At 34.4% G+C, this 13,433-nt stretch overlaps 1 protein-coding gene across 4 annotated transcripts; it reads left to right on the top strand.

Annotated features, from left to right (window-relative positions):
- Positions 1 to 482: 482 nt before the first annotated feature.
- On the top strand, positions 483 to 13,185 carry LOC114319605 (alpha-1,6-mannosyl-glycoprotein 2-beta-N-acetylglucosaminyltransferase). Of its 4 annotated transcripts, XM_082922177.1 has the most exons (17): positions 484 to 622; positions 1,593 to 1,804; positions 2,811 to 2,883; positions 3,463 to 3,599; positions 3,683 to 3,793; positions 3,887 to 3,988; positions 4,161 to 4,269; positions 4,355 to 4,555; positions 5,716 to 5,884; positions 6,095 to 6,176; positions 6,265 to 6,358; positions 6,672 to 6,768; positions 8,443 to 8,536; positions 9,634 to 9,706; positions 11,088 to 11,261; positions 11,360 to 11,482; positions 12,536 to 13,185. In XM_082922177.1, exons 3-17 carry the CDS (start codon positions 2,866 to 2,868, stop codon positions 12,695 to 12,697), a joined length of 1,746 nt encoding a protein of 581 aa, XP_082778303.1. In that variant the 5' UTR covers positions 484 to 622; positions 1,593 to 1,804; positions 2,811 to 2,865; the 3' UTR covers positions 12,698 to 13,185. The 4 variants fall into 4 exon arrangements, with proteins under 4 accessions (XP_082778301.1, XP_082778303.1, XP_082778300.1 ...); XM_082922175.1 differs by lacking the exon at positions 2,811 to 2,883 and having other exon boundaries at positions 483 to 622; XM_082922174.1 differs by lacking the exon at positions 2,811 to 2,883 and having other exon boundaries at positions 494 to 622; positions 1,536 to 1,804.
- Positions 13,186 to 13,433: the final 248 nt, after the last annotated feature.

Genomic DNA, 13,433 nt, shown 5'->3' with positions numbered 1-13,433 from the left:
TGGTTAAAAACAAACGTAAACTCAAAATGAGTTTACCTTTTTTCCTCAAATTTACAAAGTAAGACAACCATTTATAAACCATTTTTCATCAAATAATAATTGGTTTGAATAAAATGTTTAAAAAAATTTAAAAACATAAACTAAAAAATATGTTTATTCATGTCTAAAATATTTATATTTATTTTTTATTATTTATGACAATGAGATCATACACATTATAATTGGAAAAAAAATTAATTGAAAAAAAATTAATTAAAAAATTAATTGAAAAAATTAATTAAAAAATAATTGAAAAAAATTATTTAAAAAAAAAATTATTAGTCAAATTTTTAAATTTCTGTTTAAAAATCAAAGTTTATATATTTTTTTTCAAATTTATAAATTAAGAAAACTATTTATAAACTTAAAAAAAAATTATCAAACAAATTTTTATAATAATTTTTTAAATTTTTATAAATATGAAATTCTATAATTTCCCCAATTGGTGATCACTGTTTTTCCATGTATACAACCTCTCATTTTGCTCTTGCATTCGCAAAGCGTGAATCGTAACCTTTCACCGACACACGCCCTAGAAGAGGAAGAAGAAGAAGAGCACCACCTACAAAAATGGAAAACTGTGGTTAGTATCAGTTTCTCCATCTTTCTTTTTGCCATTTTGTTTCCATTTCTCGGTGTTTCATTCCAATCACACTGTTCGTTGAACGATTAGTCGGCAAAACAAACACCGAAGAGTTTTCGTTTCTTGTTTTGTTGAGAATTGACGATCACTTGTTGTAATGTTCTAGGGTTTCGTCTTTCGTTGTTCGTGATCATGTGGTGCGGTTTTCTGTTTTATTGAGTTCGAGTGGGTTTGTCGGTGCAGTGGTTTATTTATAGATTTCACTGATTGCTTTCAAGTGATACTGTATGATTATTGCTTTTTATGTGATCTTCATGACTACAAAGCATCCCTGTCTTTGTTATGTGAACAAAGTCGAAAAAATTAACACAACTTCTATCAATTTAAGCTGAACTTTTGTGACCGAGGTTGAATTGGAGGATTTGATCAACAACATCGATTCATTGAAAATAAGGTTCGCGCAAAAGTAGATAAATTATTGTGTTGGTGTGCATGTGTAGAGTCCATGGAATTATGTTTTTGTTGGTTGTGGTCAGGGTAGGGGTAGTCCTTGTGAGATTCCAAGTTATGTTTTCTCAGAATTCGCAGCAATTAAACAAAGCATTTGGTACCTTGACCGTTTTCAAATTGGATTGGTGAGATGAATGTGCTTGTAGATTCATTTGGAGTTTATCCGTCATGGTGGATTGTTCCTTTAATATGCATATCTTTATTAGTTTAAATCTACTGTTGTGTTGAGTGTGCATGTAATGTTGCTTAAAACATATTTTGGATGGCCAAGCTCTCTGTGTCATAGTTGGCTACTAGATGCTTAGAGTCTTTAACAAAACCTCCTCACTGGTCCAATTATTTTATTGTCATTCTGAGTTATCGAGTTCCAGGGGTTAAAATATGACTGTTAACAGTTGTTTAGATGTTTACTTTTTTTTTCTTTTTTTTTTTTTTTTTTTCTGTTTATTTCACTGTGCAGGTAATCCTCAGGACATGATGGTGCCACCAGTTGAAGGTGTTGCCGGAGGAGGGACTGCATACGGATGGGATGACACTGGCTTACATAATTCTAGTCCACTAAGGGGAACAATTGATCCGGCAAAAGTTCCATCTGCAGATTTAGTGCACGTTTGGTGCATGCCAAACACAGCAAATGTTGGGCCGCAAGACATGCCTAGAACGTTAGAACCTGTAAGTGTGTCTAGATTATCATTTATAGTTGTTCATGCATGTAGCTGATTTTCTTATTGTCAGAGTACTTCTTGTAGCTACTTCTTATTCATGTGAGTAGGATACATGTCTTCATATACTAGAGATGTCATTTAAATCACACATTTGCTTGCCGACAAATGCTGGAATCAACATATATGCTATGGTACATTTGCCAGAATGCATGAGTTCTGCCCCTGATCCTGTTATGCACTTCAATGGCAAACCAACTACGAAGTCCCTATGGACCATATATATGTTAGTAAAGCTTAATATGACATTGCACTTTATAGTTTCCTGTGCTAGAATGTTACTTCACTTCACCATCGACACAAACTAAATACTTGAAGTGATGCATATGTTTATCAATGACTTTATCTGCGTTGTTTCTAGCTAATCTATTTGACCTTATGTGATTTTCAATTGGACCACGTGACATGCAAGTCCATACGCACACACACCCACACCCACACCTCATTGTTGTCAATTCATTATTTTTGCAAATATTGGGGAATGGCGTGAGTGTTTACTCCCATAATGCAGTTTCTTATTGTGAGAAATCTTATTGAAGGTTACTAATGGAACTATTTTGAATAACATTGCCCGAAGGATGAGATTTATGGCTATTTTCTAATGCATGAAGACTTGATTAATACGAGAACAATAATGAGTTTTAGCTTCATTGTCCACATGGATTATATTTTTGAAGTCCCTCCATGTATTCTAAAGCTGTATTTACAGTCTCTACTTGAATTTTGCATAGGATTCCCCATTTGGAACTAGTCAATTCTTCTTTGATCATGCATTTCAGTGTATACTTGTGGTTCTATTGATATTAAATCTTGGTCTAATATGGTTTAGTTATAGTGCTTTTTTGTCAATTCTATTTGATGCTTCTTGTAAATAACTTTTATTAAGAGAGTTGAAGTAACTATGAGCTTTGTATGTTCAAAGTATATTTTTCATATATTTTTGTTTCTGATGACAGTTCTGCCTTCACATTTTCATTAGCTTGTGAATATGTTGAAAGAGAGTTTTGCCCTATGTCCACCTACTCTTTGGTGAGCAAGCTGAGCTCAGACCCTTCATTTCTCATTGTTGTTCATTGATCAATTTATTCAACAAGAGGATTAGTTATAGTCCTTGTGCTCTCTCTCTCTCTCTCTCTCTCACCTTCTGAATTTGGAAAATAACAAATAAAATATCTTCTTCTTTTTTGTGTGTGTGTGTGTGTGTGTGGGTTAAGTAAACTTGACCTCTTCATCTATTGGTTAGAAACTTCTAGCTTGGCAGCTGATTTATCTAGAGGATCAGTTGTTTTCCTCGCATGCAATTAGCAGCACCATATGTAGAATGTGATGAATAACTGAATAAACAATTTCCATCTGAGACTACTACCTTTTCTCTATCTCCATTTGCTTGTTCGAGCTGTTGGTTTGGATACATTGGCTATGGACATTAGGGGATCATTGCGTTGACTACTATTTGGTTTACTATAGGACCATTTACCTTCTTAAATTTTGTGTAATACACCTGTTGGTTATAGCCATCAGAGTAAAATTTTGAACAGATGATCCATTACTTGATGTCTTTGAGTTGTGATATCTTGGTATCTAAAAATGGTTTATCTTCACTTGAAGATATCACTTCTGGCGGCGCGAAACGAGAGGGAAAGTATTCAAATTGCTATACGTCCAAAAGTTTCTTGGGGTGGTTCAGCTATTGCCGGGGTTGTACAGGTTCAGTGCACTGACCTATGCTCCACTACTGGTGATAGGTTAGCTTCTTGGAGACATGTTAATTTGGTGCTAAATTCTGCGCATTCTTGAAGTTAATAATACTTGATACTGGCTGTGGCAGACTGGTTGTTGGTCAGTCACTGACATTGCGGCGTGTGGTCCCCATCTTAGGTGTTCCAGATGCGCTTGTTCCCCTTGATATGCCAGTCTCGCATTTAAGTCTATATCCAGGGTACTGATGTACATAAGTGATTTATTTGGTGTTAAGATGGTGGAAATATTGCTTGATGACTTGTTATCTGAGATTGAGATGATTCTTTTGCAGAGAAACAACTTCTATTTGGGTTTCCATAGATGTCCCTAGTGCACAGCCCCCGGGTCAATATGAAGGAGAGTTCATCATTGCTGCTACAAAGGCAGATGCAGAGTGAGTTTTCCTTTTAACCTCAGTTAAATACTGGTTGTGTTATATGGGATTTCAATCTTGTAGTTGTTCAGAATGTACAATCATTAGGATGTTCATATTTCTGGATGAAAAGTTTGACTTTATTATCTGGGTATATAGTTTTCTACATTTATTTTATTCCGACCAATCACAGATCTACAGCTCAATGCCTGGGCAAAGTTGAGAAGCTTCAGCTGTATAGAGAACTAAGAAATTGTCTGGAGATTGTGGAGCCTATTGATGGAAAGCCGATGGATGAAGTGGTGGGTTTCTAGAACGATGTTTGCCTATTCCGTATTTTAACTTAGGGTTTGTTAAAGCTGTTCATCTGAGTTTTTGTGTTTTTAGGTAGAAAGAGTGAAAACTGCAACTACATCTTTAAGAAGAGTTCTTCTATCGCCATCATTTTCTGATTTCTTTTCAGATAATGGACCGGTCGATATGATGGATGAGGATGCTATTTCGAACCTTTCAATACGCTTGAAGCTAAGTTTGACAGTTTGGGATTTTGTTCTCCCAGTAACACCTTCACTTCCTGCTGTTATCGGTGTATCCTGCTTGCTTTTTATTTAAAATTGATATGATTTTTCTTATGAAAATTTACTGTAATTATGCTTGTGAAGTTTTGGAAGATATACAATGCTTGTATCTGAAGATACTGAAATTGCCGTACCTCTATGCCATCAATGACTCCATGGCATGGATGGGGGTCATTTGACCATAAATTTTAGTGACATTTTTAATTCAAGGTTGAATAAATCATTAGAAGTAGAATAAAACCAAATATTGCAATACATTTTAGACAATGGAACTTCCATAAAGGAGAGGTAAACGAAAGGTATCCATAAAGTTTCATAGAATTGAGATGAAAGTGTCTTAGTTGGTGGCTATTTTTATTTGTTATGTTTGTTGTGAAGTGTGGAATGAAGTATATCAATTCCTAAACGTTATTGTGTATAACTAATACTCTCTCTGTCCCATTTGATGTGTCTTTGTTGACCATGTGTACAATTTAAGAAATAAATTTACAACTCTGCCCTGCCCTTTGTCTTATTCGAATAAATATCTTGGGAATTGGAATTCCATTTAAACATAAATTTAAAGAAACATGGTATGGAAAAGTTCAGACTATAATTTTTGGCTTTTCAAACTAAGGCACGTAAAATGGGATGGAATGAGTACTTGTTAAAGACTGGCTAGAAGGAAAGGAAGTCGTTACACTCTTATACCTGATGATTCTTATTCTAAATTCTGGATTGTTCTAATGCTTATCTGATGTTATGATCTTCATTTTTCCCACTGAATGATTATACTGATGCTACAAATGTTGCTGTTAAAAGATAATAATTTTATTGATTCCATATGATAATTTTTGCATAAAAACATCATGCAGCATAGTGTTGAATAAAAAGGGGTAACAAGTTATCTGAAAAGTGAGTTTATGGTGCCATTATGATGTTGCACTTAGGTATCGCTTGTTTGGCATCTGCCTTTGCACTATTTTACTTGGTTTGTCCATTTTCTTCATGGATCAAGAATCCATACTTCTATTCTGAAAACACGGGCTTTGATAATTCAAATTTTAATCTCTTTTGTAAACATTCTGTTCCTGAGCTCATGCTGATGCGGCATTGATTATAATATTAAAGATTGAGGGTCCATTCTGTCAGTATATGTAGATGAGTGCAAACTTCCTTAATTGTATTTAGATATCTGATACCGTAATTGAAGATCGTTTTGGGGTTGAACATGGGAGTAAGGAGTGGTATGAAGCATTAGATCAACATTTTAAGTGGCTGCTTCAATATAAGATCAGCCCATATTTTTGCAGATGGGGTGACAGCATGCGTGTTTTGACATATACCTCTCCATGGCCAGGTGAGTGAAGCAAGTCAAATTTTATTATGGATTAGTGGTTGTCCACATTTTGTTTGATATTCAGTGATAGCTCATGTGGCAAACTTTATGTTGTGGGTTAACATTATACATTTATATGGCTTGAATGTATAGTTGCCTGGTGTGAAGTTACTTCCATTAGTATATATTACTTTATCTGACCACTCTTTCTCTTCGCCATTGCTGGTCTAGCTGATCATCCAAAATCAGATGAATATCTTTCAGACCCACGACTTGCGGCATATGCTGTACCATATTGTCGAGTAGTCTCTTGGTATGCAGTCAATTGCGTGCACTTCATTGTATCAAGTCCTTATTATGATGTACACTGATGAGCTTATACTGACTTTTATGTGCAACAGTGGTGATACGGCAAAAGACTACTTGCAAAGGGAAGTTGAGATCTTAAGAACAAAGAGTCATTGGAAAAAAGCTTATTTCTATCTTTGGGATGAGGTATGAACAGGCTGTTGCAAATTGGTGGCAGAAATGACTTGTATTCTGTAAGAATGAGAGCTGAGGACCTAGGATGATATCTTAGTTCTATGCTGGCCTTATTTGTACAGAGTAGTTCAAAATAGTGTTGTTGGAGATGGATTTTCATTTTCTGTTTAAAAAGCAATCTTACTTTCATTTTATACAAAGCAATATATATATATATAATTTATAGTTCATTACAGATGCTGATGTGCATGTATTACAAAGCAACATATATATATAATTTATACCTCATTAATGATGCTGATGTGCATGTATTACTTTCTGCCAGCCACTGAATGTGGAACAGTATGATTCCATTCGTAACATGGCCAGTGAAATCCATGCCTATGCTCCTGATGCTCGTGTTCTTACCACCTACTACTGTGGTGCGAATTTCCCCTCCCTTATTTTATATGCATTTGTATTTAATTTTCCTGGTTATTTTTCTTGTATGCTTGTACTGAACAGATTGAAATTTGATGATTTGGAGATCTTCAATTAGAGGTTTCAGAGTCTAGACATTGACATTGCAGTTCATCCTTCAGGTGTTGGGTCCACAATATGTAAAATCTCATATTGATTATTAGATCAGCAAGTGGTTTCAGTTAATGACCCTGAATCTCAGACTCTCAAACCACTTTGGCTCACTTGTTTTTCATCCCGTAAGATAATGTACAATTTTTGTATATAATCTCATACACGGATGATGTTTTTCTAGACTACAAATTATACATTTTACATGAACCTGTTATGTTATGGTGAGTATGATATACAAGCTTAAATTTTATTGAATGACGCCTGATATTAAGAAGAAAGCCAACTAGTATATTAATCAGGACAAGAGTTATCACTTGGCCTGTGCATCAACCTGGCAAGTGGACTGGGTCAATGGAGCTAGTTCAGTAATTAGATCAACTGCCTTAACCGATCATTCACCAAAAAGAACAAAAAGGAAAGGAGACTAATATCTTGAAAAATTCAATCCCCCTTCCCCTTACCCACCCACCCACCCACCCGACAAAGAAATACTAGTCAGGACAAGTTTTCAGTCATTAGATTACAACGAGAAAGAAATAGTAATGCATAAAATTCTTTTCAAGTGTTAACATCCAAAACACCGTTTCTTAATTAATAAATTTATTGTAGCATATTGATACTAGTATATTACAATCTCTGCTTGAGCATTCAATGTCAAGGAATAACACATGATTGCTCAGATTTGACCAAAATATTAAGCAAAGTTAAGGGAAAAGAATAGTGATAGGGAAGCAGAACAGTCCCCAATTATGCAACCCTAGACCTCTTGTTTATGTTTATCCTATTCTAATTATTAGAAAGTGAACCAAAAATTTGTTATAATTTGAGCATAAGTATTATGCTACCATTGGATGAGAGAACATTTTCCCCAAGGTTGAAGGCATATATCAGAGTAAGATAGCATTCAAAAGAAGCATAGATTTTATCTTCCAATAAAGAGTAAAAAATATTTAAAATAAAAGGTTAAAGAGAAAAGGATGATAAGATGTGAAGAAAGGGAAACACTATTGAAAACTTTGAGAGTGAGGAACAACTATAGTCTTAATAATCATTGCATTTAAATATCTTCTTGATCCCCAAAATTATGTCTGTAGTATGATGGACCAAGTAAATTACAGAATTGGGCAGGACCTTGAAACATTTTCTAATTTCATTACTTGAAGCTTCCAAACTAGGGTCTATTGCTTGATGCAATGGTGAGGTAAAAGTTCATACTGTCTACTGTCAAGTTTGAGAATGCAAGTTCAAGTATAAGAATAAGACTAAACAAAGTGTTGTCTGAATCCCATCCACTCTCTCTCGTTAGCGGGACCAATTCTTGTTAATAGCCTTGAAACTTCAAGATTAAGCTGTTTGATTTAGCTCTGTAGTGGCTTTGAGTGATTGTTAATTTGATGGTTCTTGTACTTTCATGACTATTTAAGGAAATCATTTTTTTAATTTGTTCTCGTAATTATCATAACTTTTCTTAGTTGTTGTCTGATTCTGGCATTGTTCTTAGATGGCTTTCTAATTTTATACAGGTCCAAGTGATGCACCCCTTGCATCTAATAATTTTGAGGCATTTTTGAAAGTTCCGGAGTTCCTAAGGCCTCATACTCAAATATATTGCACAAGGTATTGATATCAATGGCTTTCTTAGGTACACATAAAAGGTGCATTGGCACCAGAACACCCCTTTGCACAGTGGCAAAGGGAAAATAGTAAAAGTAAAAAACCTGAAGACATTTGCTTATAAAGGAGCTAGGAAATGACTCTTTGGTGCAAGACTAGAGTTTTTGTATCCTCACTGAACTGCATGTTTTCTGACTGAACTGAACTTTCTGAACTTGCTATTCTTTGTAAATTGTTAATTGCACATATCTCCCTATCATTTCTGGTTGTAAATTGTTAAATTTGAGTAATTGAGAATTATGGAGGAGGGGGATTCATGTAAATTCTCAGAATTAAGCTTCTGAACTGGCAATTTATCCTGTAGTTAGAATGAGCAATGTCAATCTTAAAAGAAACAGTGCTCTCATTCTGGAGCATATCAGAATGACTGTGCCGTTTGATTTCTGATTCTAGACAAATGGGGTCAAAAGTGAGAGTTAGCAGCCACTCAATTATCATTTGAAATAGAAGTGAGAATTGGTGTACTTTATATTTGTACAAGTTGATCTAAAATAATATTCAGTGTGTTTGGTTTGAGTTTTCTGAATTAAGTTTTTTGAAAACTAAATTTTTTGTTTTTCGTGCTTTTTTTGTTTTTAGTGAATATTTTTAAAATTTTAAACATTTTTTTTAGTTTTTTAGATGCACCTTACTTAAATGTATCTAAAAAGTAAAAAAATTGTGAAAAAATATTTTAAAAAATTAATAAATACATGAAAATTCAAAAAAATGTACTGAATTCTGGTATTTTTTTTATATTTTTGGTATTTAGTGAATTTTTAAAAGGTTTTTTTCACAAATTTTTTACTTTTTAGGTATATTTATGTTAGGTATATCTAAAAATTAAAAAAAATTGTTTAAAATATTAAAAATATTCATTAAAAATAAAAAAAATACGAAAAATAAGAAAGTAGAATTTTCTGAAAACTGTTTTTAGAAAAACGAAACCAAACAAGCTGATTGGCTTGTTTACGTGGATAAGCTGAAAATATATCAGAAATGTTCTGCCATGTCAAAGCCACTTTTTTTTTAAAAAAAAAATTCCCCCCTCATCTTTGCAGTGAATGGGTGCTTGGTAACCGAGAGGATCTGGCAAAGGATATTATTGCTGAACTTCAACCAGAAAATCGCGAGGTAAATTATTATTATGGTATCTGCCCTTGGCTCTGAAGTTATAATGTTGCTGAAGGAATTTCTTGATTGTTAGGTATTATAATTTATATTTACTTGAATTCATTATTCTTCTTCAAATACAAGAATAAATTTTATGGCACAAATATTAATTAGTCATTTATCGATGCTCTAGGAAGTAGGAACTGTGGGTAGTAAACAAATTTGATCATTTGAATCCAAAGTCTATATCTGGGGGAAATTATTAAGAACTGGACCAATTTGTAACAATTCTCTACAACTCGTTTTGTATGAAACTTTGTGATTGCATGATGTTAATGTTATTGCATGATCAAACATGACAACAAATTTTGTTTACAGACTTGTTTAAATGAATTTACTCAAATAGATTTATCTGCATCATGGCTCTTTGTTCATAAGTATCTCAACCTTAAGTGGTGTTATGACCACCTTGGAATTTGGTAACTACAAGCTTTTTTGGAATATAATGTGCCTATTACCAAAACATAAATAGAACATGTACTAGAAAATGTCTCTAGCTCTGTCAGCAAAGCTTGTTAGGGATGGAATAGAGACTTGGGTTCTAGTCAAGTCCCCCTTTGAGCTTGAACATCGTCTTCACCCATTTTTGCCTTCCATCCTTACAAGGAAATGGCAGTTTTACTTGGCAAGTGGAAGAAGCATTACTTTACATAAGAAATTGCCACTAGCAACTAGACAAGCTAATATGAGATGGTTGATTTAGTTTTTTGAATAGTAGATCATTTAATTTAAGTTGGATCATCTAATTTTAGTTGTTGAGACCTTTAATTTGCTTAACATGTAATATTTGATTAGTTTCTAAGTATTTTACCTTTTCTGACCTGCCGTATGTGGTGCCAAATGCTCACACCCCTTTCTAACCTGGTTGTAACCTTGCAAGCAGCATTCTTCGTTTGAGGATCTTGCTACCTCTTTTATGTATTTGATCTTGCAGTTGCTTTCTTGGTGTCTTAAGAACAATTGGAAAGAGTGGTTTTAATGCTAGAGTGTTTTGCATTTATTGGTAAATTCATTAGTTGGCCATTGAAACCTCGTGTTCTAAATTGGGTCCAGATCATGCCATCTGAAAGGCATAGTATGTTTTCTGCATACTGGTGATAAATTAGAGCATTATATCATTGAAGTTTTCTTTTCTTGGATGGCCTTTTAGTTTTCTGAAGATTGAATGTGTGAGATGTTGCATATATTTTTGCTTGTGTACGGGTGAGATGTTGCATATATTTTTGTTTGTGTACGTGTGAGATGTTGCATGTCTCATATTTATTGTTATCCCCTCTCCATTTTGAGAATTTTTTTTTTTTTTTGAGAACAATTAAAAATTGCATACAATATTTTTCTACAGGAATGGTGGACGTATGTGTGCATGGGACCATCTGATCCTCATCCTAACTGGCACCTTGGAATGCGAGGTACACAACACCGTGCAGTGATGTGGCGTGTGTGGAAAGAAGGGGGAACAGGTTTTCTGTACTGGGGTGCCAACTGTTATGAGAAGGCAACAGTTGGTAGTGCAGAGGTATTTCTTTGTCTCATTTTGTGCATTACTCTGTTTATTTGAGCAATTTTTAAATTGACAATTGTTATTTATACAATGAATTATTTATCTGTGAGCAGATTAGATTCAGGCGTGGCCTTCCCCCAGGTGATGGTGTCTTGTTTTACCCTGGTGAGGTGTTCTCATCTTCACATAATCCAGTTGCCTCACTTAGACTAGAGCGACTTCTGAGTGGCCTGCAGGTATAGTTTCATACCAATTTGGAGGCTTTCTTTTCTTAGCTCATCCATCTCTAGCTAAGAAGCATGGACACGAGTACAAAACATAACGATTCTCCAAAAATTTGGACACAAACAATTTATATATATTTAGGATACATAGATATGAGAAGCACAATGTATATGTGGGTGTATTTTTATTTTTCTATTTATTTCCTCTATATTTTCATCAAATCAGCTTTCTAGAATTATAAACGATGTGTCCATCAAGTATCCCCAATGTGTCCTACAAAAAAATAATAATTAAAAAATTGACATGCCACGTGGTGTGTCAGGCATGTGGACACGTGTGTCCCGCGGTGCCTTGTCGGACACGGACACGGACACGACACCCATTCATCTTAGATGTCTAGTGTTCCCATATGGGAGAGTGCTTTTGCTGCCATTATTGTCACAAATTTCTTTGAACTTGACACTATGTCGTTACTATAGTTGCAAAATAATTCCAAGAACTACATACACAAATGTGATTTCCTTTCTTGGGATGCAATTTCCTGAGTTGTTCAAGTTAGTATTAATATCACTACAGCTGCTCTTTAAGTTTTCTGACCTGTGTTCCCCCAGTGGGTTACCCATTGATATATTAGTTCTTACTTTGTCAAATCTGTATTGAGAAACATTCATGTTGTGTTTGGATTATGGATTTTGGTAGGGATATGGAAAGTGGTAGGAAAAAAGTATGTGAAAGGTGTGTGAAATGTAGCTATACATCATTCACATTTCATCCACTTTTTTCCTTTCCCTTTTCCCTTTTCCCTTTTAAATCCATATCCAAATCCATGAACCAAACATACCCTGAATCACCAAAACTTAAACTTTTTTCCTGAATAAATTATTGCAAAATTCAATAACTGCATGAAATTTATAATCTCAGTCTTGTTGCCATGATTGCTACTGCTGCTTGTACAGGGTGTTAGATTTTTTTTTTTTTTTCTTTTTGTAATTCCGACCTATGTATGCATGTTCTGAATGCTGATGCATTTTTTTTTTGTTTTTGGTCTATTATTGCTTGATTAGGACATTGAGTACCTCAAACTCTATGCTTCAAAATTTGGTAGGGGTGAAAGTGTCTCTCTTTTGGAAAAGACAGGGATGTATCTTGGCCCCGAGCGTTACACTCATGAACACATGCCAATAGACGTAATGAGGAGTGAAATCTTCAGGACATGCCGATCCTAATAGGTCAGTCATTACCAATTTGACTATGAAGGTATGGGGGAGATAAAAATGGGGTCTGTTTGTCAAATAGAGTGCTCTCACTGGGATATAGTCCATATTTTAGAGTTCTTGTGAGTTTTGCCCGTGTTTTTGCAACTGTGTTTGCTTAGTATCCAAATCTGCTTTTGTATTCTTAATATGCATCGACACATGGTAATATCATACCCACTTAGTTGTGATGTACATGCAATTGTATGGGGGGTTTGGGGGGAAGTTAAAAAATAGAGAAGAAAAAGATACTTTTTGATCCCTTGAGCATGTACAGTTTTATAGCAAGAGTCTTTTTGGGCAAGTACTAGCGTTTTAATCCCAGAAGTATCTCATTCTTTGAAGAATGCCATTTTTAACACACACATTGAACCCTAAAAATGCTTTAACTACATGACAAAATTGTAGAAACAGTTTTTTTTGTTGAGTTTTATCAAATGTTGTCCAATTTTATAGTGCAATACAGTTTTTAGTTTGTATTATGTTTGTCTAGCTTTGCAACATGAGCCTCAAGGTTATATTCTTTCAATGCATCTTGTGTCTACAACAAGAACACTGTCCAAAAATTCAGGGAAGATGGATGGGTTCTATTGTTAGAAAATTTTAGATATTTTGTGAATTGAACAACAAATTTAAAGAGGATGTAATAGAATTGCTCATTCTTAGCTCAATTTTTGGCTCAAGTCCTAGTGATAGTTTTAGTCATTCA

This window comes from Camellia sinensis, chromosome 3 (genome assembly GCF_055761805.1).
Source record: "Camellia sinensis isolate YWXY chromosome 3, ASM5576180v1, whole genome shotgun sequence".
NCBI lineage: Eukaryota > Viridiplantae > Streptophyta > Magnoliopsida > Ericales > Theaceae > Camellia > Camellia sinensis.
The sequence above is the reverse complement of the archived record's forward strand: the minus strand, read 5'-3'. Positions and strand labels throughout refer to the sequence as shown.